The sequence below is a fragment of the Megalobrama amblycephala genome, linkage group LG16 (genome assembly GCF_018812025.1).
Source record: "Megalobrama amblycephala isolate DHTTF-2021 linkage group LG16, ASM1881202v1, whole genome shotgun sequence".
In the NCBI taxonomy this organism is placed as follows: Eukaryota; Metazoa; Chordata; class Actinopteri; order Cypriniformes; family Xenocyprididae; genus Megalobrama; species Megalobrama amblycephala.
In genome coordinates this window covers 19,453,219-19,480,888 of record NC_063059.1, presented here as the reverse complement: position 1 = coordinate 19,480,888, position 27,670 = coordinate 19,453,219, and the positions used below count along the sequence as shown (strand labels likewise).

General features: G+C 37.2%; 1 protein-coding gene and 1 long non-coding RNA gene across 2 annotated transcripts in view; one reads left to right on the top strand and one right to left on the bottom strand.

The window, feature by feature from the left end:
* The window catches only part of robo1 (roundabout, axon guidance receptor, homolog 1 (Drosophila)), a 365,788-nt gene that overhangs the window by 315,980 nt on the left and 22,138 nt on the right, over positions 1–27,670 (top strand). The window contains 12 exon segments of the mRNA XM_048160983.1: positions 2,331–2,455; positions 2,871–3,042; positions 7,494–7,699; positions 11,663–11,744; positions 14,060–14,228; positions 14,532–14,698; positions 14,878–14,999; positions 16,877–17,062; positions 17,064–17,112; positions 19,963–20,084; positions 22,359–22,530; positions 24,801–25,004. Of these exon segments, the coding sequence (XP_048016940.1) occupies positions 2,331–2,455; positions 2,871–3,042; positions 7,494–7,699; positions 11,663–11,744; positions 14,060–14,228; positions 14,532–14,698; positions 14,878–14,999; positions 16,877–17,062; positions 17,064–17,112; positions 19,963–20,084; positions 22,359–22,530; positions 24,801–25,004 (1,776 nt within the window).
* Positions 14,896–27,670, bottom strand: part of LOC125248852 — a 55,024-nt gene continuing 42,249 nt past the window's right edge. Inside the window, exon 8 of the long non-coding RNA XR_007180404.1 lies at positions 14,896–15,018. This is a non-coding gene — a long non-coding RNA (uncharacterized LOC125248852). The remainder of the gene's footprint in view (positions 15,019–27,670) is intronic.

Sequence of the window (27,670 nt, the reverse complement as noted above, 5' to 3'; positions counted from 1 at the left end):
ACTCAGAAAATAGACCAGTTATTTTAATTGAAATAATAATATACCGAATTCAAATGATGGGCATTGCAGTGGTATTTTTATGGGTAGGCTACCTGCACATATTGGTATCCAAGGAAATGAAATAGCAGACAAGGCAGCAAAAGAAGCCATAAAAAACATTGACATTAATTTAATTGTTAATCTAAGTAAGAATGAAATCAAGAGTAGCCTATTATTAAGAAAAGGTTAAAGGAAAGGTGGCAGAAACAATGGGATAAGGAGAAGTAAGGTCGATGTTTTACAGAATTCAAAGGAAAGTGGGAGAGATGAGATGTGCAGGGAAAAACAGGAGAGAGGAGATAATATCAAGGATGAGATTTGGACATACAAGATTAAACGGTACACTTTATAAAATGGGTAAACATGATACAGGAAGGTGTAAATTTTGTGGGCTAGAAGAAACAGTGAAACATGTCGGAAAATACGAGACTGGAAGAAGGATTCTAATGCAAAATTTAGCAAAAATAAAAATGCAGTTTATACTAAGAGATATTTTTTACAAATGTTATAGTTTTATTTTTCAGTATCTTAAAATTATTAATTTGTCGGAGAGATTATAAAAAAAGGGAGGGAGTAAGATTTGAATCCACACTCCAACACTCCATACCAGTGGTGGCGGTAATACACCATTTGTTGTTTGTCAACCGCCAAGAAAACTCAAAAGAGGAAGAAGAAGAAGAAAAGGAATATTCGGTTGCTGTCACTTTAAGACTAATGAACGGATTCAATAATGATACACATGCGCTCTTTCTCTGCTGCTTAACATAACCGTAACCGACTATGTTTATCTGGATACACGCAAAGGCGGACATTTTGAGATAAATTTGTGTGAATTTGTCCGTTTAGGCGCAAGGAGAGGTGAAAGAGAGTTAATTGTTTATTTGCACGCGGTTGAGACGCGCAGCTGTGAACGCTTCGGGTGAGTTACAAACTTCTCACTCAGCGCGCGCGAGTTCTCTATCACTTTAATGCTTAAATTGGCAAGGCTTGAAAACCCGTGCAAATGATAAACTTTAGTGACCGTGCAGCGCTGGCCGATCGGGACACTGACAGTTCCTTCAACTGTATCCGCCATGCCTGAATGAATGTCACTGTCCCCGCTGTAACATCACGCAAGGTAAATAAGAGGATAAGATTGAACGTCAATCAGATATTGTGTTCAATGTTTGCGGAAATAAATAGGGAAAAATCAATTCGTGGCTTTTGAGAAAAGATATCGATTCGAGCACATTTTAAAAAAAAATAAAAAAAAACAATTTTTTTGCCTATCCCGACTTGTAATGCACCTCTCATCATAGACTGTAAAAAAAATTATCATGCATTTTGTTCTTATGAATAATTGTAACCACAGTTATAATACATTATAAAACGTATCTATTCATTGCTACACCTTTAGAAAGTATAATGCATTAAAACACATGGCAAACAACCAATTTCAGATGTAACAAAGAATCTGCAAATATTATATTGCATTTTAAAATTTGGTTATAATTATTTCTGAAAAGATTATGCATTATAACCTACATTATGTATAATGTGTTAATCATAAAGGCTTTAAGTAAAGTGTTACTAAAAACTGCATAAAAAGCAATTTTATAGCATTGCTTAAAGAAATTAATTGGCCATAAAAAATAGCATTTACAGTTACACTTACATTGGAAGTGTATATATATATATATATATATATATATATATATATATATATATATATATATATATATATATATATATATATATATATATATATATATATATATATGTATATATATATATGTATATATGTATACAGTAGGTGTGTATATATATGTATATATATAATATATATTCTCTAGAATAGGGTAGCGTTTATTTTGTTTGCTGATGTCTATTACATTTATAGACATTTATAATGTTACAAAAGATTTTTATTTCAAATAAATGCTGTTCTTTTGTACTTTTCATTCATCAAAGAATCCTGGAAAATCACGATTTCCACAAAAATATATTTAATATATACAACTTATATATATATATATATATATATATATATATATATATATATATATATATATATATATATATATATAAAGATGATTTAATAAATTACTTTATAAAATTAAAAAAATATATATATATATAAAATTACTTTATAAAATAAAGGCTGTACATTGGCTTTTAAAGAGTCTTAATGTGTTGCTCCATATACTTCCATATTAAGTGCATTAATGTAAATGTGTTATTGTTTGTTTTTACAATTCAAGAGTCAAAATATTGTCTTTTGTAATTGATTTGTTTAACTCCTTTTTCTGCAGTTCCTCCGGTGTTTGTGGTGCGACCCAGGAATCAAGTAGTCGGGATGGGCCGCACCGTGACCTTTCAGTGCGAAGCCACAGGAAGTCCTCAGCCTGCCATATTTTGGCAGAAAGAAGGCAGTCAGGTGCGTATATCAGTGTATGTTTGTGTTTTTGCTCGTGATGCAAAGATGCATTTCCTGAGCACACTTTTACAGTGACGTATAAAATGCTTGGCACTCTCCCCCGTTAAAGTCAGTCAGATTTATGAGGCTGGTAGATTTATAAGGCCATCTGCACATTTACACTCATCTAATGGGCTCTGTAACACTCCACACCTCTAACACTCCTCAAGTCATCTTGGTTTGATCAGTATCACTCGTCACACACTCAGGAATTCAGGCACACAGTGCCAATAATAAATGTAAACGTGCAAGTCCTGACAAAATGTTTATTTCTCACATTCTGAATACTCTTGGAGAAATTAGAACTTATTTTGTTCTATTTTTGCTGTCAAATTCTACCTCTCTTCATACATCTTTTCCTTTTTCCCTTCTCCAGAACCTCCTGTTCTCCTCTCAACCTCCTCCTCCCTCCAGTCGATTCTCTGTCTCTCAGACGGGCGATCTGACCATCACAGCGGTGGAGCGTTCGGACGGAGGCTACTACAGCTGTCAGGCTCTGAACATCGCTGGCAGTGTGATCACCAAAGCCCTGCTGGAGGTTACAGACGGTGAGATGGACACTCGACACAGATCGGGCCTTAGTAAATGCAAAGACACTTGTGTGCATACATTTTCTGCTTTTTGTCACTTAGTTTTGGGAAAGTTATTCTCAAAAAGTTTTGTTTTTCACTTTATTATTTTATTTTATTTTGATTGCAATATATTAATTGCTCAGTTTTGCCTGTGAATGCATTACTCATCATATTACTTACAGATTTATTTGTAAAACCTAAATGAGCTTTTTCCATATGGCATTATAAGGATAAACACAGATTTGTCCTTCACTACTCAGATTTCTGGCTGTTAGTTTTGTGTAGCCATGACAAATACTTTAACAGATTGATTATTTCAGCACAATATCAAATAAGCGGTGTAATTCGCCAGGAACATTTTGTTTTTATAGCTAATTTTACTCATTTTAAATTGTACACTTTAATATTGTAGCATTTTTTTTAATTTTTTTTTTGTAAATATCATTGGCTACATGATGAAGGATGTCAGTTGTGAATTCAGTAATGCCTTTGAACTATTCACTGACAAAAAGAGTCTGACTCAGCAGCGAGTTCATAAATCTTTTCGACTGAGTCATTTAAAAGAACCAGTTCATAGGAGTCATTTGTTAGCTAAATAGACATCACAGCCTGCAAATCTTGCAGCATGCACTGTATAAAGTCTAAAAGCTGTTTAAAATTTGTGGCATATATAGAATAGCATATATAGAAAATAGCATATATAGAATTACCTATAGCAGATCTACAGGTGGAGCTGGGGAAGGGGGTTTCAGAGAAACTCTATAGTCTAACTCTATAGTGAACACTAACCAGCTATTTAAATGTTGAGCTGCAAGCTCACTGGTTGCAGATGCAACATGAACCAATCAGCATTTGCCATGTAATTAAAGGGTTAGTTCACCCAAAAATTACATTTCTGTCATTAATTACTCACCCGCATGTTGTTCCAAACCCGCTAGACCTTTTATCTTCCATAGAAAGCAACAAAATTACTACATTCAAGGTTCAGAGAAGTAGTAAAGACATTGTTTGTGCGCAAAACAAAGCAAAAGTAACAACTACCCTGTCAGTCTCCTACGCAGTTGACACAATGAATGCAGTGAATCGCTTATTTTTGTTTTGTTTTTGCACACAAAAGTATTCTCGTCGCTTCATAACATTAAGGTTAAACCACTGTAGTCTCGTTGACTATTTTAATTGATGTCTTTACTACTTTTCTAGATCTTGAATGTGGTAATTTCATTGCTTTCTATGGGAGAAAAAAAAAAAAAAAACCTCTCGGATTTCATCAAAAATATATTAATTTGTGTTCTGAAGATTAACAAAGGCCTTATGGGTGTGGAACGACATGAGGTGAGTACTTAAAGCTGCAGTCCGTAACTTTTTTTGGTTAAAAATGATCCAAAATTAATTTTTGAGCAAGTACATAACCAGACGGTGTTCAAACTGTCTCCTTACCTTAGCCTGATTAACATCGGTAAGCTTATAATAATGTTTTATAATTTGGATGGTTCTGGTGGGTTTCCGCAGGAAATTTGAGCATGTAGCCGTTCGTCTTTGCGTCATTACATCATATCGCATGTGATGCTGCTGGTAGCGGATCATTTAGAGTGTTTTCTCACAGCAGCTGAAATATTTAAACTTATCATTTTGATGGCGGATTGTAATCCAAAAAGGTCCAAATGACAATCATCAGTGATTCACCCGTAGTCAAAAGCAAAAGACGTTGGACTGTTGTTAACATTAACAATTTAAGAACAAAGTATAAGAATAATAGTAATTTGCACGGTTTGAACGTGATCCGAGCTAAGCGATCGTTAGATTTAAATCACCATTGGCAGCGTGATTTATTGTAGGCCTAATGCTTTTTTTCTCAGTTGGTCAGAACAAAGTGTCATACATGTTACTTACTCGTTCAGATGATATTTTTCGGTGAAAATTCTTATTTTGGTCATACTTCCAAGACGTAGAATCTGTGTTTCCGAAGTACAGTATCCACACCGATGTGGTGACTGACAGCAAACATTAGATTCATCCGCGCTGAGGAGCCGTGCCGATGCACAACGCACGTAAAGATGATAATTCCGCAAATAACTGCAATTGCAAGTTTCAAACAGAGATGGCGACAAAGAGGCAAAACTTACAGACTGCAGCTTTAATGACAGAAATTTCAATTTTGGTTGAACTAACCCTTTGTAAATATCAGTTGCATTAAGGACCCTTCAGCCTGAGCCATCAAAACCCATTTGTTTGCTCAAATAGTCAATAAGACACGTCAACAATATTGACAGTTCAATCTCATCCAATGTAATCTACTGTGAGTGCCTGTCTATAAAAAACACACCAAAGCAAGACAAAAAGATGGAGAGTGAGGTAAAGAAAGAATAATAACAGTTATTTTAGCACCAAATCTGCTCTCTGGCCTCGCTCTTACTGTGGGCACGGATCGTAATTACAGGTCACCACCATGATGATTCAGTAATTACAACAGCATCGATGCGGGGACACAACCGTGCATGTGCGAGCATGTCATCTGATGCATAATTCATGCCTTTGATGGTCCTTACAAAAGTGTAGTACGGCTTTGAAAACTCGCTGTAGTGGCGGTTATGCAAATCGCATCCGCGTAAATGGCGGCAATGCTTCTAGCGGTGTCGAACACAATCATATGGACGTAAACATCACAGCAATTTATCAGACGGCCTAGTTCTTCTGTGAGAGAGAAGAGGACGCGCGGGGGGCGATTTTAATAGACGTGGCGTATTTCTGTGTGTTTTAGTGTGGTGATGATGGCTGGTGTGTGTGAGGGAGATTTAGTGCTGCTGAAATGCCACTGGTATTAATTGCTCGTCTCTAGTTTGGCTTCATTCTTCTACTGCTGTTGACTGATTAGAAAATTGCTTCCAGTTGAAAGAATTGGATTCCATCTCTATTTCTCTCTCTCGTTCTTAAAACATGTACTCAGCTCGTTTGCTGCCAGACATTCCACTCTCACATGCTCTTTTTCCTTGGTTACATTTATTTTTATTTGCGTTCTTCTTTCTCTTTACCTCTGACCGTACACGCACTCGCTTCTGTGGCTCTTATAAAATGTGGAAGGAGGTATTTTGGATTTTGGTTTGGAGTACAGTAGTGTTTCATTATAGTTATTATAATGATATTAGTAGGTCTGGGACAGCTTTAAGACTCTGTCTTCAAATGAGACCAATATGTCTGTGTCTCGCTCTGTCTTACTCTCTTTCTTTCATCCTGACTTTCTCTCGTTTTTTTTAGTTTAATGCATTTTAGTGGCATGATAATGTCATTTACATTCATAGTGCCAAACCATTTGAAGCTTAAAAAAGTGTTTTATTCTATTTTATTATGTTAGTTTAGAAATAAAGGCAAGGAAAAGAAAAAAAAAAATATATATTTTTTTTAAATGATTGACAAAAACTACAATGCTGCTTTATTTTTTTTAAATTATTTTATTTATTTTTGAAATAAAGGCAAGAATTTTTTTTTTTTTAATGATTATGATAACTACAACACTGATTTATTTAATTTAATTGTATTTTATTTTGGCAGACACTTTTCTAAGGGACTTACAAATAAAACAATGTGATTCATCCTAAAGTGATTGATTTTATTTTTTATTTTTCATTTTATTTTAAAAATGAATGAAAAAGCATTGAAAAGAAAAAAGGAGGAGAAAAAAAATCATAATTTTTAATGATTAACAGAAATACTACAAAGCTGATTTATATTATTTTATTTTAATCTTAAAGGAACACTCCACTTTAAAAAAAAAAAAAAAAAAAAAAAAAAGCTGATCTCCGGGTCTGGCGGTACCATTTTTAGCCTAGCTTAGCATAGTTCATTGAATCTGTTTAGACCGTTAGCATCTCGCTCAAAAATGACCAAAGAGCAAAGAGTTTCCATATTTTTTCTATATAAAACTTGACTCTTCTGTAGTTACATCGCGTAATATCATTGCGCCTCCTGCACCCATGGTACATCAGCAAAGTTCCTTGATTATTACGCCGGAATGAGAGTATAGTTCCTATCGGCCTAGAAAATCACAACTTTTCATTTTCCGTCGGTCTTAGTACACAATGAAACTACAGAAGAGTCAAGTTTTAAATAGGAAAAATATCGAAACTCTTTGGTCATTTTTGAGCGAGATGCTAACGGTCTAATCAGATTCAATGAACTATGCTAAGCTATGCTAAAAGTGGTACCGCCAGACCCGGAGATCGGCTGAATGGATTCGAAAACAGCAGAACTCAACTGTTTAACTCTAGGGGAGTTGGAAAATGAGCCTATTTTTTAAAAAAAAGTGGAGTGTTCCTTTAATGAACATTAGGAATACTATTATGTTGTTACTATTTTTATACACTCATACTATTATACTCTTAAACAAGGCAGTGATTGGTTTCTGAGGCTGTCTCTCTCTGTCTCTTTCACAGTGATCTCTGACAGACCTCCACCCATCGTCCGCCAGGGTCCCACCAACCAAACCGTGGCTGTGGATGGGACGGTGGTCCTGGGATGCCAAGCCACCGGCACGCCGACTCCCACCATCCTGTGGAGGAAAGACGGGGTCCTGGTGTCCACCCATGATTCTCGACTCAAACAGCTCGACACGGGAGCCCTGCAGATCCGTTACGCTAAGGTACGGTGGCTCTGCGGGGTCGGGACTACATCAAAGCCTGACATATTTATCATGCAGATTAATGTACAGTAACAGGGGACATGACTCCGGTTCATGAGAACCATTTCCTTTCATGGATTTATAGCTTTGTAACTCCTCTCTGACCCCTATGATGCATTAAAAACGCTCACGTATGGAGTTTGAGCATGTGTTCGTTTGGTGCACCAAACCAACTTGTTCTCGTAAAGTACTGTTTCCCTTGTTCGGTTTTCCTTAGTAACAGATTTTTTATGGAATTTTCCATTCCAAGCACACCACACAGAACAACTATTTACAGGGAATCGTGAGCGGTTGTGTTGTGCCGCTCGTCTCAGACTCAGCGCCTCTCTTTTTTACTTTTATTAATATTTTATTCATGGAGGTTTCTGAATGCGGCAGGATGGTTTATTGGATGCGGTTAACTGCTGTTTCTTTCTGAGCTGAAGTTGGCAGATCTTTTTTTGAGCAGTTAGCTGTTTTATTCAGAATATCTGAGACAGCACTGCAGGATTCACTGACAGAATCGAAAATCACAGCTTCCCTTATAAAAAATATTGTTTCTTGAATTCTTTTTGCACATGTTTGGGTAACATTTCCGCACACCACATATTTTTATTAGTTAATTTGTTTATTAGCTTATTTTATTAACCTTATTCACAAGTTCATTTGTGAGAATAAGTACTGAAAATGACAATTCATAATTCAGAGGAAAAACAAGTTTATTTTTTATCCTATTGGCATTTTTTTAAGCATAAGTCTCACTAATTTTTCTGAAAACAAGACTTAATGGTGCAGTAAGCCATTTCTGAAGAACACAGTTAAAAGTAGATCAGACCCAGGACCAAAACTCAGCAGTAAGGGGTGTGTCCACTCATTAGGGGGGAGGTGCCTGTGTTGCATAGCGTCTTTTTGATTTTGGGGGTGGAGCTATAAAGATCGTGGTGTGATACTTTCGTGTATGGGCGTGTTTGCTTTGCGGATTTCAGATATCAACAGCGTTTCTCAGAAATTGCTTACTGCACCTTTAAAATCTCATGAATATTTCATATAGTACATCGTATTTCATACAGCATTTTGCTTCTCAAGTAAATTAATCTTGTTTTAAGGATGTTTAGATATTTTTTTATTAAAGGATTAGTTCACTTTCAAATGTAAATTAGCCCAAGCTTTACTCACCCTCAAGCCATCCTAGGTGTACATGACTTTCTTCTTTCTGATGAACACAATCTGAGGTATATTAATAATTATCCTGACGCATCCGAGCTTTATAATGGCAGTGAGCGGGATCAATGAGTATGAGCTGAAGAAAGTGCTTCCATCCACTTCCATCCATCATAAACATACTCCACACGGCTCCCGGGGATTAAAAAGGCTTTCTGAAGCGAAGCGATGTGCTTGTGTAAAAAAGAAATCCTTATTTAACAAGTTATGAAGTAAAATATCTAGCTTCCTCCAGACCACCTTCCGTATTCTACTTATGAAGAAACTTTTTTTTTTTTTTTACACAAACGCAACGTTTCACTTTAGAAGGCCCTTATTAACCCCCCTGAGCCGTGTGGAGTGCGTTTATGATGGATGGATATGGATGGAAGCACTTTTTTTCAGCTCATACTTTTTGATCCTCATTCACTGCCATTATAAAGCTTCGATGCGTCAGGATATTTCTCCGATTGTTCATCAGAAAGAGGAAAGTCATATACACTTAGGATGGCTTGAGGGTGAGTAAAGCTTGGGGTAATTTTTATTTAAAAGTGGGCTAATCCTTTAAAAAAACTAGACAAAAATACTATTTTTTGATTTGCAGCATTTTTTTTTTTTTTTCTTAAATCTTTGTTTCCAGGTTTAAACTTTTTTTTTTTTTTTTTTTATCCCATATTTTGAGTGTGGTCTCGTACTTTTGGGCCTCACTGTAAATAAATTAAAAAAATACAAGGGTCTAAAAGTATTGATGCAATATACACCTATATTGATATATGATTAAATATCTATCAATACATCAATCCTTGTGTTTTTGTCTTACCCTGATTCAAAATGGTTAGCCTCTTATAAATGTTTATATTTTTGACTCGACAGGATGGTTTTCGTTGGAAATTGCATATATGCGTCACTCGCCTGTGCATCTCGTCATATCCATAAATAGAGAAAAGTTGCTTCGGCTACTTTGACACGTGTCTGGTGTGGCAGAGGTTAGCTGATACAACGAGTGAGAAAGAAATCTCCAACCTTCGGGGTTTCGCCCCTTTTAAAAACCAGTGAACAGGAGAGTCATCTGACAAAAAGAGAACATGGCAGAGCTCGTAATAAAACAAGAACCAACATTAGCTTGGCTTTTTGGAGATATAAAATGTCGTAAAAAGGAGATGGCATTTTATTACTCAAAAGATAATTTTTATTAAAGGTATTTTATTGAACAGATAAATTGCCATATGTAGCTATCTATCAGAGTTCATTGTAAAGCATTATCTATTGTGAAGGATAATTTCATTATGGTTGTTGTAGAGCTGTGCTGGAATTTATTTTCAAGGAAATACCGTGTCTATTAATGGGTAAAGCTACAGTAACGTCTAGTCAGCTTGAGATCCTTTCCATCTAAACTGGTTAAATCTCTTAAGCCTAGTAGTGAATGTTTTATGAGCAGTAGGATAACCATATTCATTCACACAGTCACGCAGAACTGAAACGCAACCAAAACAATGTTCTTCCGCAAAATGCATGCATTGTTTTTTTAACCGTTAGAGGGCCAAATGTTACAAAGTGTGCCTTTTTAATGATCAAAATTTGATAATGATTGCAAAACAGTCATACTATCTTTGCATCTTTGAAGGTTTGTGCTTTTGTACATGTGTGAGTGGACATAGACATACATGTGTGCAGTACTCCATAAGACAGGCTTTCCTTTCATCCCTCACTACAGCACAAACATCATCTCACACAGAGACGGCCAGTGTTCAGAGAGCCGTCAGTCAGCCTGCAGGTTTTGATGTGCGAACACACACTCCCGCTGTCACCCCCCGTCAGCAGCGTGGAGCTACACACACCCTCCGAACGTGAGCGCGGGGGGGAGGGGAGCGTTTCCTGTCACAGCGCACACACTCACACATGAACGCCCGGGTTCCCCTGCACAGGGGTCAAAGGTCCCCGCAGTGTGGGCTGTCAGAATGCGACTTTAATTAACGTAGATGTCTCACTTGACGACGTCTCGCTTCTTTTAAAGAATAGTGGAGAGATAAAGCGAAACAAGGAGATGCATCTCTATCTGTTGCACTTCGGGCGGTCCGCATTAATGAACATGTCATTAAGCGAACTCACGCACACCAGCAGCTCAAGATAGACTGTCTATTGCCTGTGTAAACTGACTGACAGGATCGGCTGACATGTTCTTAAATGTGTCCTTTTTTTCCATAAGATATTAGCATACACCAACACCACATCATGCAATTACTGTTATTGTCACTCTTTTCTAAGAAAGCGATGTCTAGGGATATACATGTAGATGTTCTTATATGTCTGTCTGTCCTTATTTTCTCTCTCAACAATTTTTGTTAATACTTATTTATTCAGGTTACCAAGTATGTCCTCCAATTTTCTTTCCAGATGCTAGTGGTGCAGAAACTGCACACATAACCTTTAAATATTATATTGGTGTACAACCATCTAATAATCATCTAAAAAGAAGCTTTTCATACATTCTAAATCGGAAATATTGTGAAAACTTCTTCTGAATGTCTTTTTAACATTATAGCAATGAGAGAGAGAGCAAAACATGCATCTTCAATATAAAAACGACACATTGAATAAACATCTCAATGAGGTGCACATATTGTGTGTTTTTGTGTGAAATGAAACTATAGCTTCAAACTAAGTTATTTTGGAGCTGAATGTAGAAAAAGCATTATAAATGTATATGCATATATTTGCATTTATAGAGGTTTTTTCTTCTTTCAGCTGGGAGACACTGGCATGTACACCTGTACCGCGTCCACCCCCAGCGGAGAGGCGTCGTGGAAGGCTTACCTGGAGGTGCAAGGTATGGCCAAGAGACAAGACCATAAGATAACAGTGGAAGGCACTGAGAAACGAACGACAGGAAATTAAGTTTTAAATTGAGTTCGAAATTAAACCTTCGCCTGGCTGTAATTGGTTTTCATTGTTTCTCGATGTAAATTTGAGCCGCTGCACTACCCAAAAAATTATAATAATTTCCTTTTTCAGTGTTTTTGTATTGTTGTCCTATAAATAAATGAACATATTTAAAGCAAGATACATTTATATGCTAGTGGGTGAGAAAAATAAATGTAATTCAAAAGGAAAATAATTTATTTACCCTATTGGTAAATATTTTTTCTTTCTTTTTTTAAGGATAAAACTCACAAAATTTTCTCTGAAAACAAGACTTAATATCAATATTTAATTTTTCATATAATATCTCCTATTGCATATGGTCTTAAAGGTGCTAAAGAGGATGTTTTGTTTTATACATTTTTGCAATATTACTTGAAACTGTCTTTACTAACTGATAAAAGACTATTTATTAGGTGCACTGAAAGGAATAATATTAATATACATCATCTGTGCACGAGGTAGGGCCTTAAAAACATAAGCCAATCGTTTACGCAATCATCGCGTAACCGATTGGCTCTCTGGCTTGTCAATCACTGCCATGACGTTCCTTGTAAGAGACAAGCGCGGCTGCGCGCTCCAGTAACTTTCCACACTCCACAGACACCGCAATGCAATGTTTTTGTCAGGAGACAGGAATAACAACTGCAGATTATGAGTTACCTGCGGTGAGTCCATCATAATGAATCCACTAACACGATACAGCGAATGCCGGTGGTAAACACTCGTGTTTTCCAATACTCGTGCACGAGTTTTGGGAGATAAAGATAAAGATCCTCTTGATCACCTTTAAGCTTCCCAATAAATTTATCTTGTTTTAAGGATTTTAGATATTTTTACAGAATTTTTACTGAGAAAAAAACAAAAAAAAACATACACAGATGAGCCAAAACATTACGACCACCTGCCTAATGCGCTGTTGGTCTTCTGCGTGCTGCCAAAACAGCGCCGACTCACCGAGGCATGGACTGTACAGGGGCTTTCTCTCCAGAGGAAAATTTTCATAGTTCGTAGAACTATTGACGGAAATAGCTGCTTTTTGCCATGTTCGCACCACAAGATCTAGGAACAATTTTAGTTCTAGGAACTCCTTTTGGGGGAACTAAATTAGCTCCTACTTCAGAGTAGGGTCTAACCCAGTGCTATAAGAACTACCAGTGACACAAGTGTACGTTGATTGGCCAAACGCCGGCACCCGACATTTTTAAAAAGATGTACTCCACGAACATGGAAAACAGCGATATTGGCATTTACCTGTTGTCTGCAGTGTTGTGTTCTTTTCTCCGCCTCAATGAAATGCATCACTGTAAGTTGACATAGGAGATTTCGTCTCTTAGCCCCACTTTTTACTCTTTCGGTCATGAAAATTATGCATTTACATTCCTGCTCCATTATCACAAAACTCACGACACAACAAACACAGCTCCAATCACGGCATCCTCCATCCACCGGTTGTTGACGTTTGTAAATGCTGTGCTTAAAGACGCTGCTCTCTGCCAGTGCGAATGCAACCAGGAAAATGGCCTGGGGGACGGGGGGGATTATTTCTCTGGGAACCACACTGGTGGCTGGTTCCTGTAACAGAGTTCCTATAAGTATTCGGTGTGAAAGCCTCTTACAAGAACACTGAAGGTCTCCTGTGGTCTCTGGCACCAAGACTTTAGCAGCAGATCCTTCAAGTCCTGTAAGTTGTGAGGTGGAGCCACCATGGAACGAACTTGTTGGTCCAGTACATCCCAGAAATGCTTAATTGGATTGAGATCTGGGGAATTTGGAGGCTGGGGCAACACCTTGAACTCTTCATTATGTTCCTCAAACCATTCCTGAACAATGTGTGCTGTGTGGCAGAGTGCATTATCCTGCTGAAAGAGGCACTTCCACAGCTCCAAGGTCCAGTTCCAACTCTCATCTGCCCATTGTGGCACTTTTGACAGTGGACAGGGGTCATCAGGCGTTTTTACTGCTGCCTATTTCTCCTGCATCCAACACGCTGACTACAAGAACATATTGTTCACATACCATCTGAACTACCCAGACCTTAATATGTGGCCTTGTTGATGATATTCGCTTCACCTCTGACTGGTCATAATGTTTTGGCTCATTAGTGTATATATATATATGTACATTCATGTATGTAATCACATTTCTGTTTTTTTTTTTGTGTAATCCAGAGCAGTTGCACAGGATGACATGCTTATGTGTGTGTATGTGGCTTTGTTTCAGAGTTTGGCGCTCCTGTTCAGCCTGGCCGACCCACAGATCCAAACCTCATCCCCAGCGCTCCATCCAAACCAGAGGTCACAGACGTCAGCCGCACCTCGGTCTCTCTGTCCTGGAAGCCCAACCTGAACGCTGGAGCCACGCCCACATCTTATGTGATAGAGGCCTTCAGGTGACATCATCAGTTTTGACTGTATACTTATTTGTCATTGGTTGGTTTGGTTGTACAAGCGTGTGTTTTACAAGCATTTGTAAATACAGTTCACAAGCTAATGGGGGTTGTGTAAATACCAAGTCCATTTGCTGCAGCATGTCATAAATAATCATACCCATGTCCGTGCTTTCCTGTAAGCCGTGCGTTTTGCGGTAACCTCGTTGTTTGGTGTTTGTAGTAACGATATTTCGATATAAAGTTTGGGCTTCAGCAATTTGCAGGATAAATACTCATGTTTGATTTGTGTGGTATGGACGGCAGCCACGCGGCAGGCAGCAGCTGGCAGACGCTCGCGGATCACGTGAAGACGGAGAGCTTCGTTCTAAAGGGTCTGAAGCCCAGCGCCGTCTACCTGTTCCTGGTGAGAGCGGCCAATGCGTACGGCCTGAGTGACCCCAGCCCCATCAGCGACGCTGTCAAAACACAAGGTCTGCTAACCTTTGACCTCACAGACAAGTACCCTGTCATGCGTTTGAAATTTTTACATTAATTTTTCGCTGTTTTGTGTATTCTGGTGTATTTGATATGCATGTATGCTTGTGTGTTTAGAAACATATAATATGCATATACTACATATTTTCTGTGTGGTTTGTATTTATGCGACTAGACATCCCACCAACCAGTCAGGGAGTGGACCATGGCCAGATCCAGAGGGAACTAGGAGATGTTGTCATTCACCTCCACAATCCCACAATTCTCTCATCGTCCTCCGTCAGAGTCCAGTGGACTGTGAGTGCCGCCACATTTTCTTTTAAAGGGACAGTTCACATTTAGTTTAGTCACAACCAATGTTGGGGAAAGTTACTTTTAAAAGTAATGTGTTACAATATGACGTTACTCCCTAAAAAAAAAAAGCAACTAGTTATGTAAAAGTTACTAATTAGAACTTTTTCACATTTGTGCTGGGCTTCCTTTTTTTAATAACATAAAAAGTCCTATTTTTGGAAACTTAAAGGCCCCAAATCGAAATGAATAAGTCTCAGGCTGAAGGAAATTCACACCTGTACAGTAGAGGGCGCCACTCAAACAAACCTTTCAGCTGTGCTACTATTCTGGATCGCAGAAGAACTGGATGCAGAAGAAAGTTTAACACTAGATAAACACAAATGTGATGTTTATCTAAAATCATTTTTGCTAATGTGTATGGTTGAATTGGAGCATCAAAAGTTAGCAGCAAAGGCATTGGTTAATAAAGTGAGATTAAATACATAAAGTATATTAGTGTTATTTAACAAATTTAATTATTGCAGGTTTGCGTAATATTCTGAGTTTTGCATGTTCACATTTACATGTTCAATGCATGTTCACATTTACTCTAGAACTACAATAGCCATCATGTTTCCACACAACACCTCTGTACTCACTCACGATTTCTCTCAACATGGGGACAGGAGAGGCGTTCGTCAATAAATGTGAAAACAAAGTAACTTGCGTTACTTATTTGGAAAAGTAACTCCGATATTTTGTTATAAAATTAAAAGTAATGTGTTACATTACTAGTTACTTTTAAAAGTAATCTGATTACTTGTAATCTGCATTACTTGTAATGCGTTACCCCCTACACTGGTGAGTCAGAACTTGGCACATGAAATTCAGTTTAACTCACTATTTTTTTTATTTTCCAGTGAAATACTGTATCTAAACATCCTCGAAGTAAGATATACAGTACTTACTTGAGAATCAAAATTATGTACAAAAATAAGATTTATTTAAAGAGAAGAGTTTATTTTTCTTAACTCACTGGCTTTTTATCTCATTTTAATCATAAATCTCACAAATTGTGTCATGGTGAACAAATGAATGAAGTGTTAATTATGTGTTCAAACATCTGAAGTTGAGGTTAAATCCGTACTGACTTCCACCTCACGAACACGTGCACACGTGAACAGAAATATTCCCAGCATGTTTCTTTTTAACATTTTGGGTTGTTTGCACTTTATACGTATTTAATCAAAAACAGCTGAAACGACATCTGCTTTTATTGGGGCGGATCAAGAATTGATTAAAATCTTTACAAGCGTGTACAATTCTCCTCTCTCCGCAGCCATATGGACTGATCCCAGTGCTGAACACCTCCGATATAAAAATCATATAAAAATACCTTCACATAAAAAGTCAAATCTGAATCTTCAAATTTGATTTTTGCACATTTAACATCAAATAAGTATATAAGTTCCCTTACTCCACAACAAATTAAATTTAACGGTATTCAGAACAGAACATAAATATACAGTGGTGGTCATTACAAACAATGTTTATTTATTATAAATAATTTAATATTTATTGTTTACATGAAACTGAAGTACCATCAAGTCACAGCATGTTTTAGGTGATAAAAAAGTGACTTATATTCTAGAAAATATGGTGTATATTCATCTTCATAAGTATTTAGAACCAAAGTTATAGCAAATTATAATACTGTATGTTGATAAAGATGTCTGATAATAAAGCATAGTTTAGCTAATCATACACAAAAGCTAAAAACTAGCTTTCTTTAGAGCTTCCTTGTGTCTTTGTCATGGGTAATGCTAATGTTAATTAATAGCAGGCATTTAAAGACATCCAAGTGGTTTTGTCCTTAAATGTCCCCATGTTCTTTCATCTAGGTGGAGCAGCAGTCTCAGTACATTCAGGGCTATAAGGTGATGTACCGGCCGTCCCCTGAAGGCGCTCAGCAGCGTGTGGAATGGGCCATGTTTGAGGTTCGAACCCCGGGGGAGCACAGCGCAGTCGTCCCCCAGCTCAAGAAGGGCGTGACCTATGAGTTCAAAGTCCGACCTTTCTTCAACGAAGTTCCAAGGCACCGACAGCGACATCAAAGTGGGCAAGACCCTCGAGGAAGGTGAGGAGATCTTTCCTCCCATCTGACCATGTGCTCTGTGTGCTTTAAAGCTTAATGTCCCACGATTCCTTTCTCATTCGCTTCACACAAGTCAAATGTGATATGACAAATGTGATTTGCAGACAAAATTTGAGTCAGTTTTTTGGCAGTTGCTTGGCTATTAAAATGACTGCTTAGATGTTTTGAAGAACATTTGTTGCCTTGCATGTGTGAATATTTGGCTTGCGTACAACTTTTGACTCAGTTTATATGGAAGCTTGTTTTCACCACGGAATAATTGCGACACTTTCTCACAATTTTGACATTTTTTCTCACAATTGCATGAGTTATAAAGTCATGATTGTGAGCTATAATAAACATGCAACAAATTTTTTTCTCAAAATTGTGATTTTTTTTTCTCGCAATTCTTTTTTTCTCCCAGTTGTGGGTTTATATCACAATTCTGACTATAACTCCAATTGCGACTTTATATCACACAATTCTGAGAATAAAATAGTAAGAAAAAAGTCAGAATTGTGAGATAAAAAGTCAATTTTTATTTTTATTCGGTGGCGGAAACGAGCTTCCATTAAGTTTATAATACACAAAATAATATATTTTTACATTTAATTCATAAACAAATAAAATGGACTGATTTTCTCACAGTTGCGTGATATAAAGTTGCAATTGCGAGTTATAAAGTCATGATTGTGAGCTATAAACTTGCAACTAATTTTTTTCTCAAAATTGTGCCTTTTTTTTCTCGCAATTCTCTTTTTTTCTCGCAGTTGTGGGTTTATATCACGCAATTCTGACTATAACTCCAATTGCGACTTTATATCACACAATTCTGAGAATAAAATAGTAAGAAAAAAGTCAATTTTTATTTTTATTCGGTGGCGGAAACAAGCTTCCATTAAGTTTATAATACACAAATATAATATATTTTTACATTTAATTCATAAACAAATAAAATGGACTGATTTTCTCACAATTGCGTGATATAAAGTCGCAATTGCGAGTTATAAAGTCATGATTGTGAGCTATAAACTTGCAACTAATTTTTTTTCTCAAAATTGTGATTTTTTTTTTCTCGCAATTCTCTTTTTTTCTCACAGTTGTGGGTTTATATCACGCAATTCTGACTATAACTCCAATTGCGACTTTATATCACACAATTCTGAGAATAAAATAGTAAGAAAAAAGTCAGAATTGTGAGATAAAAAGTCAATTTTTATTTTTATTCGGTGGCAGAAACAAGCTTCCATTAAGTTTATAATACACAAAATAATATAATTTTACATTTAATTCATAAACAAATAAAATGGACTGATTTTCTCACAGTTGCGTGATATAAAGTTGCAATTGCGAGTTATAAAGTCATGATTGTGAGCTATAAACTTGCAACTAATTTTTTTTCTCAAAATTGTGATTTTTTTTTTTTTTCTCGCAATTCTCTTTTTTTTTTCACAGTTGTGGGTGTATATCACACAATTCTGACTATAACTCCAATTGCGACTTTGTCACACAATTCTGAGAATAAAATAGTAAGAAAAAAGTCAGAATTGTGAGATAAAAAGTCAATTTTTATTTTTATTCGGTGGCGGAAACAAGCTTCCATTAAGTTTATAATACACAAAATAATATATATTTTACATTTAATTCATAAACAAATAAAATGGACTGATTTTCTCACAATTGCGTGATATAAAGTCGCAATTGCGAGTTATAAAGTCATGATTGTGAGCTATAAACTTGCAACTAATTTTTTTTCTCAAAATTGTGATTTTTTTTTCTCACAATTCTATTTTTTTCTCACAGTTGTGGGTTTATATCACGCAATTCTGATAATAAAATAGTAAGAAAAAAGTCAGAATTGTGCGATAACAAGCTTCCATTAAGTTTATAATACAGAATATAATATATTTTTATATTTAATTCATAAACAAATAAAATAAGAAATTATTTAATTTTTTTTCTTTTTTTGTATAAATATAAATTATAAATATTTTTGCATGCGCACTCTTTGGTGAATTCGAACACTCTTGCTTCCTGCATTTGTGCCTGGGTGCAATGGATAGACATTGGTATTATTTTTAGGTTATTTCGATCACGTTTACAGGTTACATTCTGGCTTCCCGCATGCCCACGCAGACCTCTAGCGTAAGAAAGACGTCCGCCTGCATTCAGTAGTTCTCATTTATGTTAACGTGTGGTCTGTGGCCCATGAGGGAGGGCAAAGCAGGCCATTTAAAAAGCTTCACGAAAGCCAAGCAACCAACTAGAAGCCAAAAACCGAAAGCTCAAACAACTGCTGTGCTAATTGTTCTGAGGGTGTGTCCGACTGTGGCTCTGGAGAACGGCAGCGATTTGGTTTGCCCCAACTTTTCCTGTCTGTGCGCCTGTTTTTGTTTGAAACGCAAATTGAAATGACGGCAAACGCAAAACAAATGTTTCACTCCAGGGCTTTGTGTTAACATTCGTGTATGAATTAAGTGGATAATAGTTATGTGAAGTACAGTGACAACATTCTGAGCTCAAGTAGTCGTTCTGCTGGCATCTGGCACTGGGGCGGCCGAATCATGTTGCTTGGCAGTCGCTGCTCATTATTTAAGTGCACTAATACCGCTGAGTGTGTACTATTAAAATGAGGGCTTACATGTGTTTCGGAGAACACACACATACACAAGCTATTGCATGCAGACGTACAGTATAGTCCATATGCGTGTGTACAAAATGCACACATGTACATGTATGATGCATGAAATCTGCATACACATGTATATATATATAGATATAATTTAAGGTGTTAAGAACATGTGTATATTGTAAGGTGTGTGTGTAACATCCTGCTCGTGTCTCTTATCGCAGCGCCCAGTGCCGCTCCCAGGGGGGTCACCGTAACAGGAAGCGGAGACAACGGCACAGCGATCCTGGTATCCTGGCAACCGCCCCCAGAGGAGGAGCAGAACGGCGTGGTGCAGGAGTATAAGGTACGAACGAGAGGAAACAGACAATGAGAGAGGCAGACAAAGAGAGTGTGAAAAAAAAAAAAAAAACAATCGAATGAAGGATGGAAGTAGGAAGTGGAAAAGGAAAAGGAAATTATATTTACTGGATTACAGTCCATTCATTTTATGATGTGCTGGTGAATGAATGGAGAGAGTTTAGTGGATATTGGTTTGATTTTCTTTGAGGGGGATTTAGTTGTTGTGACATGCTGCCACCTAGTGGTTAAAATGGGGTGTTACCACAACGTTTGCTAGACAGATGTGCTCATAGACAGGGTAGAGGGTCATATAGGGTACTTTCAATATCCTGGTTAACAATATGTCAGAACATTCCCTTATAAGCATATGTGTGTGTGTGTGTGTGTGTGTGTGTGTGTGTGTGTGTGTGTGTATATATATATATATATATATATGTATATATATATATGTATATATATATATATACTATAAAACTGCCATGTGGTCTTTTTGACAAAATATCCTTTTGACTGATTAGTAATGTGCCAAAATGTTCCCTTACGAATGCTACGTTATTTTTCTTAAGATGATTTCGTTTAAGAGTTATAAATTAGATTTTTATTTGTAGTCGCTTTGTGTCTTTTAGTGTCTGTTTTGCTAGTATGCACAATCGCAATGTGACTAGACATACAATTATAATTGCGGCAGCAATTTCCCAGCGTACCCTTCATTCTTTATTCTCTTTCTGCATGTCTTTATGTGCTTTTCTTGTCCAAACAAGATAACAGAGCCCATCTCATACGATATTCCTCTCAAGCGCTCAAATTTTAATGGGTTTGCGGCGTTTCAGCATTTAGTTCGTAGGCCGCGGCTGATGGGAAGAGGCGCGGTTTGAGTCGTTGAGTCCCAGTTAATTTTCCAGGTAAATGTTTTCAGGCAGTGTAAGGGAAGCTAGTGAGTAATTTCATGCTTGTTAAATTGGGCGGAGGAGGATTTTTCGCTAATCACTTTTCTTGCACACTTATTTTTTTGTGCCTCAGGAGAACTTCAGAACCCTCAGAAAGTCCTTTCTGGTTACCTCACTTTCTGTCTTTTTACACTTTTTCCCCTTTCGAAGCCTTCAGGGATGTCTAAATCTGGTTAGCGTTTCTGAAAATCGGGACGTCGGCATTGAAAAACATGTAAAAATGCATTTTTTTTTTCTGTGTGTGTCATTCAGTAGAGCTCAGTGTAGATCTGTGACCCTGTGATGGAAGTTAGCCGGTCAGAGAGGGGGCTATATCACATTTCACACCGGTGAATGGGCCCCCTGCCGGGCCTGTGATTGTGTTAGGGTGAGGGTGGGTGATCCAATCTCTGGTCACGCACAGGGTCACACACACACACTTTGACGCTCATTTGGACGGCACGGCTGGCTGAACATCCCGAGAGGAGGAAACAGACCAGGGTTCACTGCGTGCAATGAAAACAAAGAAAACTGCATTTTCGTGTTAGGGAAAAACAGACCTTTGACATGAAGACGGAATGTCGGTACCACAGATATGGAGTGTTATTGTAGGTGGTGAATCTTGTTTACATGACACGTTTCAACTTTAGCGCTACATGATAGCGTGTGAATTTATGCAGGGCGGCAGGGTTGCCAGGTCTGCACAACAATCGCCAATCAAAAATATCCCCATGACAGTATCCCAAAAAAAACATTTTGATCAAAATCTGTTTAAATGCTTGAGATAATATAACACACAAGACATGACTGAATTATGCTTCTCTTGATATTAAAATATTTTGTTCTAAAGACTCGTTTTAAATGCTTAAAATTGTTTTTTATAGAATAATATAGAAATATATAATATAATTAATTTCGATATAAAATATAGAAATGAATTCATTTAAATTATAATTTTACACAAATGTTTGGACACACTTTACTAAATTTATTCTTCTCATGAGCGTAAAATTATTTTATTCACAAGATGTGCTTAAATGCTTTAAATTAGTTATTTGTAACTAATTAGTTATTTGTTAAAAGTAAATAATAATAATAATATATCCTAAATATTCATTTCTTAAGTTTAATTAAAGTTTTGTTTTTAAATAAAATTAAATTGTGGGCACTACATAATTTCTATAATTCCATATGTGTTATTTCAAAGTTTTAAAGGGTTTTATTAAAAATGTGACTGGATAGTCTGTGTTAGTATCACTTCAAAAGTTCACTCGTTCAGAACAGACTTGCTATTCAACATAAATGATTTTTTAATAAGTTCCATCCTGTTTTCTTTATTTTTCCTCCCTCAGATCTGGTGTCTTGGTAACGAAAGCCGATACCACATTAACCGCACTGTGGATGGTTCTACATACTCGGTTCTGATTCCCGGACTGGTCGCAGGGATCACGTACAAGGTTGAGGTGGCAGCCAGCACCGGGGCCGGTCCCGGGGTGAAGAGCGAGGCTACGTCCTTCCAGCTAGGTGAGTCAGACCGGGTGGTTGTTCTGGTTAACCGAGATGCTCGACAGCCATTGTTCAATACTTGCAGCTAAAGAATAGCACAATAATAACAGTTGATTCTCTTGATAACGGCTTTCTGAAACACTCTGATACAGCTACCAGCCCTTTTTAACGCCCGGCTGTGTCGTTAAGTCTGGAAAGATTTATGATAATGACCATTATTTGAGCCTTCTCTTTAAAAAAATGTACCATTTACGCTTGTGAATGGCATGGTTGTAACTTGCCTTGTGGTTAGCCACCAAAATGTATGTAATTTACAAAATCAACCTTATCAGAGTCCTCGTTCTCATCCGAGGATAAAAGAGATGTCACGTAAAGTGCCGTTTAAAGCCTTGCTTTGAAAGTTTCTTTATTCATAAACTCACCAGCTTTAACTTGTTCAGCCTCAAGACATTGGTGGCAGCAGTTAAACTGCACTAAATGGAAATGATTGTGACACAGCCTGGTGTTGTGCCAGTTCATACAGGTGGATAATAGGCCATCCTTTTATGCAAATCTGTTTTTAATAAGATGTCAATCACAGTGCCTTAAAAGACTAATTCACAGTCAGATGTTTGACAGAAAGAGATTAAATAGTATGTTGAAACCTTGCTGGAGAGACACGTACATTAAAGTACACTAAGAAAAACAGTTGATGGCCTTGTTCTCAATTGTAGAATGAGCTGATTTTTAAAGGGTCATGAATTTTGCACCAAGTTTGACCAATAAGAGGTCATTTTACTATAAAATATCCTGTAAGTTTCAGAACTCAAAACTCCCTTGTTAGTCCAAAAATGACTTTCGAATTTTGTAATGGTGTGACGAAAGACCGCCTCTGCAGAAGAAGATCGACGCCTACTTCTACATCGATGCTTCTTTAGCCCCGCCCACCGATTAATGCATGTCATGTAGCAGAAAATACGAAACCAACGCAAACACAGGATTACTCAAGCAACAAAACCATAGAGACACTTCTGAGGATTACAAGACGTATTATATAATATTTCACAATGTTACTGTTTTTTTTTGCAGAGACTTCTTTCTAAAATCCCCAAATTTTGAATGGTAGTTTATATAGCTGTCTGCATGTTTTTGAGTAACATTACATTGCATTCTGGGTAATACTAATACTCGTCCCACATTCAAAGTTGTTTATGAGTACAGAGTTGAACTGAACACATACCGATCCACAGTAGATTTTCAGGCAGTCGGTTTGCTCCTGCATTGAAGTGCAGTGTGGGATGAATGAACTCTCGAACAGAGTGACTGATCTGCTTCCATTCACCGCCGCCGATTCCCCTGCTGAGCGTGCTTCTGTGGCCTTACACCGAGGTATAAAAGGGCCACTGGAAGCAGAGGATGCCGGTCTCAAAAGCATGTGTCACACCGTGGGCTTTCTTGCATCTCTGCATCCTACGCACCTGTCCTGGCCTAGCTTCTCAGCAGAGTCTCAGTCACAACCAAACAACAAAAAAAACCTCAGAGACAGGAAGTACAAAGGACAGACTAACAAAAACGGAGCAGGGAATACAAGGGGATGAGGAAGAGATGCTTAGGTTTCAGAGAACCCTGTTTGCCCCCGGCTGGAAAAGAAGACGAAAAATTGAACATAGTCAAATGATGAAAGCGATGCCCACATGAAACAGGGATGAAGAGGAAAAGATGAAAACAAAGAAACAAGTCAACAAAATGAAATGTCTTTTGGGTTGACAGCCCTAGTTTCTCTTTAATGGAAACGAAAAAGAAGGGAAGTTGCTTTTTTGGTTGCAGACAGACAGCGTCTTGTCATTCATAATTCATTTTTTACATGATAGATAAAAGCACTGAACTTTCCATTCCAATTCTTATTCTTATAAAATTCACATTATTAATCGGAAATACAATTTATAGTGAAATGAACAGCGCTAAATAAAACTATTCTTTTCTGTTGTTGTTTTGTTTCAAATTGAATTATGGCTTGTTTTGTTTGTCAAAAATTATTGTTAATATTATTATCTATAAACTGTATAAATCTATATATGCAAATTTAAAGTAATATTCTAGGTTAGACATGTTCTGACATGCAAAAAAAATATTGTTTATTGACGAGGTGTCTATTATATTAATTGACTTTGAATATTAAATTGAATTAATTCTTGTGAAATTGACAGCATGGCGCAGGTTTATTTAACCTGGAATATTCTGTTAGTTTTTGTATCAGTGATTTGGTTTATATCAAATATTTTATGAACCTCTCATCGTCTTTATCTCAGACTCGTCAGGTCGTGTTCTTCCGCCGCCTCTGGACGATGAGAATACGATTTCTCAGCAAATCTCGGACGTGGTCCGTCAGCCGGCCTTCATCGCAGGCATCGGTGCAGCCTGCTGGATCATCCTCATGGTCTTCAGCATCTGGCTGTACCGCCACCGTAAGAAGAGAAACGGCCTCAGCAGCAGCTACGCCGGCATCCGCAAAGGTCAGTCCGGTCACTTCAGGCTGAAGTTCAGAGGTTAACTTGATTTTTCTTTTAACGCTGTTAATGTTTTACTACTGAATTTACAGTCTATTCACATATAATGATTAAAAAAATACATAAAAAAAAATGAGTAAGAAGTTAGTCACCCCAACCTAATAATTATGAGTCCATGAGCTTTCATTAAGAAGGTGTGGCATGTGTCTCAAAGAAAAGAAATCCAACTGATCTTTTAATATAGAGTTTGTGTGTTCATGTGTTAGTCAGAGGCAGATGTTTTACTATCAACTATTCTCTTTCTTTCTCTAGTAATGTCCCTGGTTTAGTGTTTGGCCTTGAGCTGTGCAGCTGCTTGTGTTTTTCTCTGTAATCTCACGTTTAATCCCAAACGTCAGGCTCTTTTATTAAAGCTAGTATGAAAGTACTCAAGGTTTTGTGACTTAGTCCAATTTTCTTAAATTAGACGAGTCTGATCCCTTCACTGCCATAGAATTTTTTTTTTTTTTTTTTCTTCTGTGGTCCAGTCTTTTAAAAGGCCGTTTCCTCTTTTGACCCTGATGAATCACAACAGATCCCTTACAGTCTGAATTCAGAGCAGCTTTTGCTTTCTTTCCGTTTTCTCCTTCATTGAAGAGATGAGAGATGGTGAACGGAACAATGCTGTTTTTTTTCCAATGTGTGGTAGCTAGCATGTCTCAAGGACATGAAGCTAATGGAATGTTTATTGGCAGGAATCTAAAGGAAAAGATCCAAGCCATTCATTAGCGTTAGCATTCATAGACTCCCAAGGCTGGGCCGCATTCAAGTTAATTGAACGTGTCGACCACAAGAGCACAAAAAAGCTAAAATGAATATGTCCATTTTTCAAGGTTGAGAGCACCTGAATTCATTTACCAGGATGACTCGACAACATCTCGTTTCAACAACCGCGTGAGATTGACAGGCAGCTTTTAAAGAGACATTCTTTCTTAATGTTGGTGGAATTATATAAGACGCATCTTACACGACACAAAGACTAGTTGCAAGGCTCAACATTAAGGATCACATGTGCTTTTATGGCATGCAAACTTACATAATGTTATTTAGTCTAGTCATCTCCTAGTCTAGTTAGTTATACCCATGTTATCTAGTCTTGGAAGCATTTTTTTTTTTTTTTTTTTCCAATACACATCCAGCAGGAAAAATCTTTATTAAGCCCTGATTTGTGCATGAGTGTATAAACTTACGGCTTGGAGAAGGTCCGTCAAAAAGTAGTGTTCTTTGTGCCTGCAAGCGAGAATGCAAAAAAGACTTTTGGCACTACAAAAGAGCCTCTGTATTGGTTTTAGCTTCGGTTTCCCACTTCCTGTATTGCTCTGTAAGCCACAAGAATCCACAGGTTGCCATGTTTGAACCGGTAGCTGCGAGTCTCTTAAGCGTGAACGTGTTTGAGCAGAGGTGGATAATAGTAAACACATGACGTGGTAATCTGTTTTCCGGGCGGAACGGGGTGATGCGGCGGGGCGGCTGGGAAGAGATGTACAATCTTGCGGTGTGTCTGAGTATGTGCTTGTGCGTTCACCTGTGTACGTGTGATAAATTGTTTAAATACACAGATCATTCCCAGACCTCTGAGATTTTGATTTACTTATCGTCCATCAAATGTTCTTTTTCCCATGCTGAATATGGCCTGCCAAGCGTCAATCTACTTCTGCTTCAAAACCTCCATGCATACAGGATAAAATCATCAAAAAAAAACGGGCCAATCTATTAGACTCATCTTTTCTCAGAGCACTGCCAAGAACCAGACGAGCGCAGCCGATAAACGTGACATTTGAAAAGGACGGCGGCGGCTGACAATTTTTAAAGGTTGTTTTCCCGTAAATATGCGAAGATGAGAAGGTGAAGACAGCAGGTGTTGAATTCTGATGTATCGGTGTAACGCTGCCAAAGAACAATCCTGACGGCATCACGCGAAACAGCTTCCTGCACGGATACTTTGATGTTTTTGATGGGCTGTTTATTATGAATTCTGACCCCATATCGCTCAGATTGATTCAGCCGTGTTCATCTGCTTATTGGAGCCTTTGATCAACATGAAAGAAACTAGATTTTAGATCAGATCGAGGCCATGTGTTATAATAGATTTAAGTCAAAGTTAATAAAGTACCCTGTTAGAGTGCAGCCTGACACGAATGCTTGCTCTATATATATATATATATATATATATATATATATATATATATATAGTTTGGAACACACACACACAAGGCTACATTTATTTAATTAAAAATACAGTAAAAACATATATATATATATATATATACACACAGTATTTATTCCTGTGATGCAAAGCTGAATTTTCAGCATCATTACTCCAGTCTTCAGTGTCACATGATCCTTCAGAATTCATTCTAATATGCTGATCTGCTGCTCAAGAAACATTTAATGTGAACAGATTGTACAAAATATTTGTGTACAATATTTTTTTTCAGGATTATTTGATGAATAGAAAGTTCAAAAGAACAGTGTTTATCTGAAATCTAATCTTTTGTAACATTATAAATGTCTTTACTGCCACTTTTGATTGATTTAATGCATCCTTGCTGAATAAAAGTATTCATTTCTTTAATTTCTTTTCAAAAAAATAAAAATAAAAATTCTTACTGACCCCAAACTTTTGAACGGTA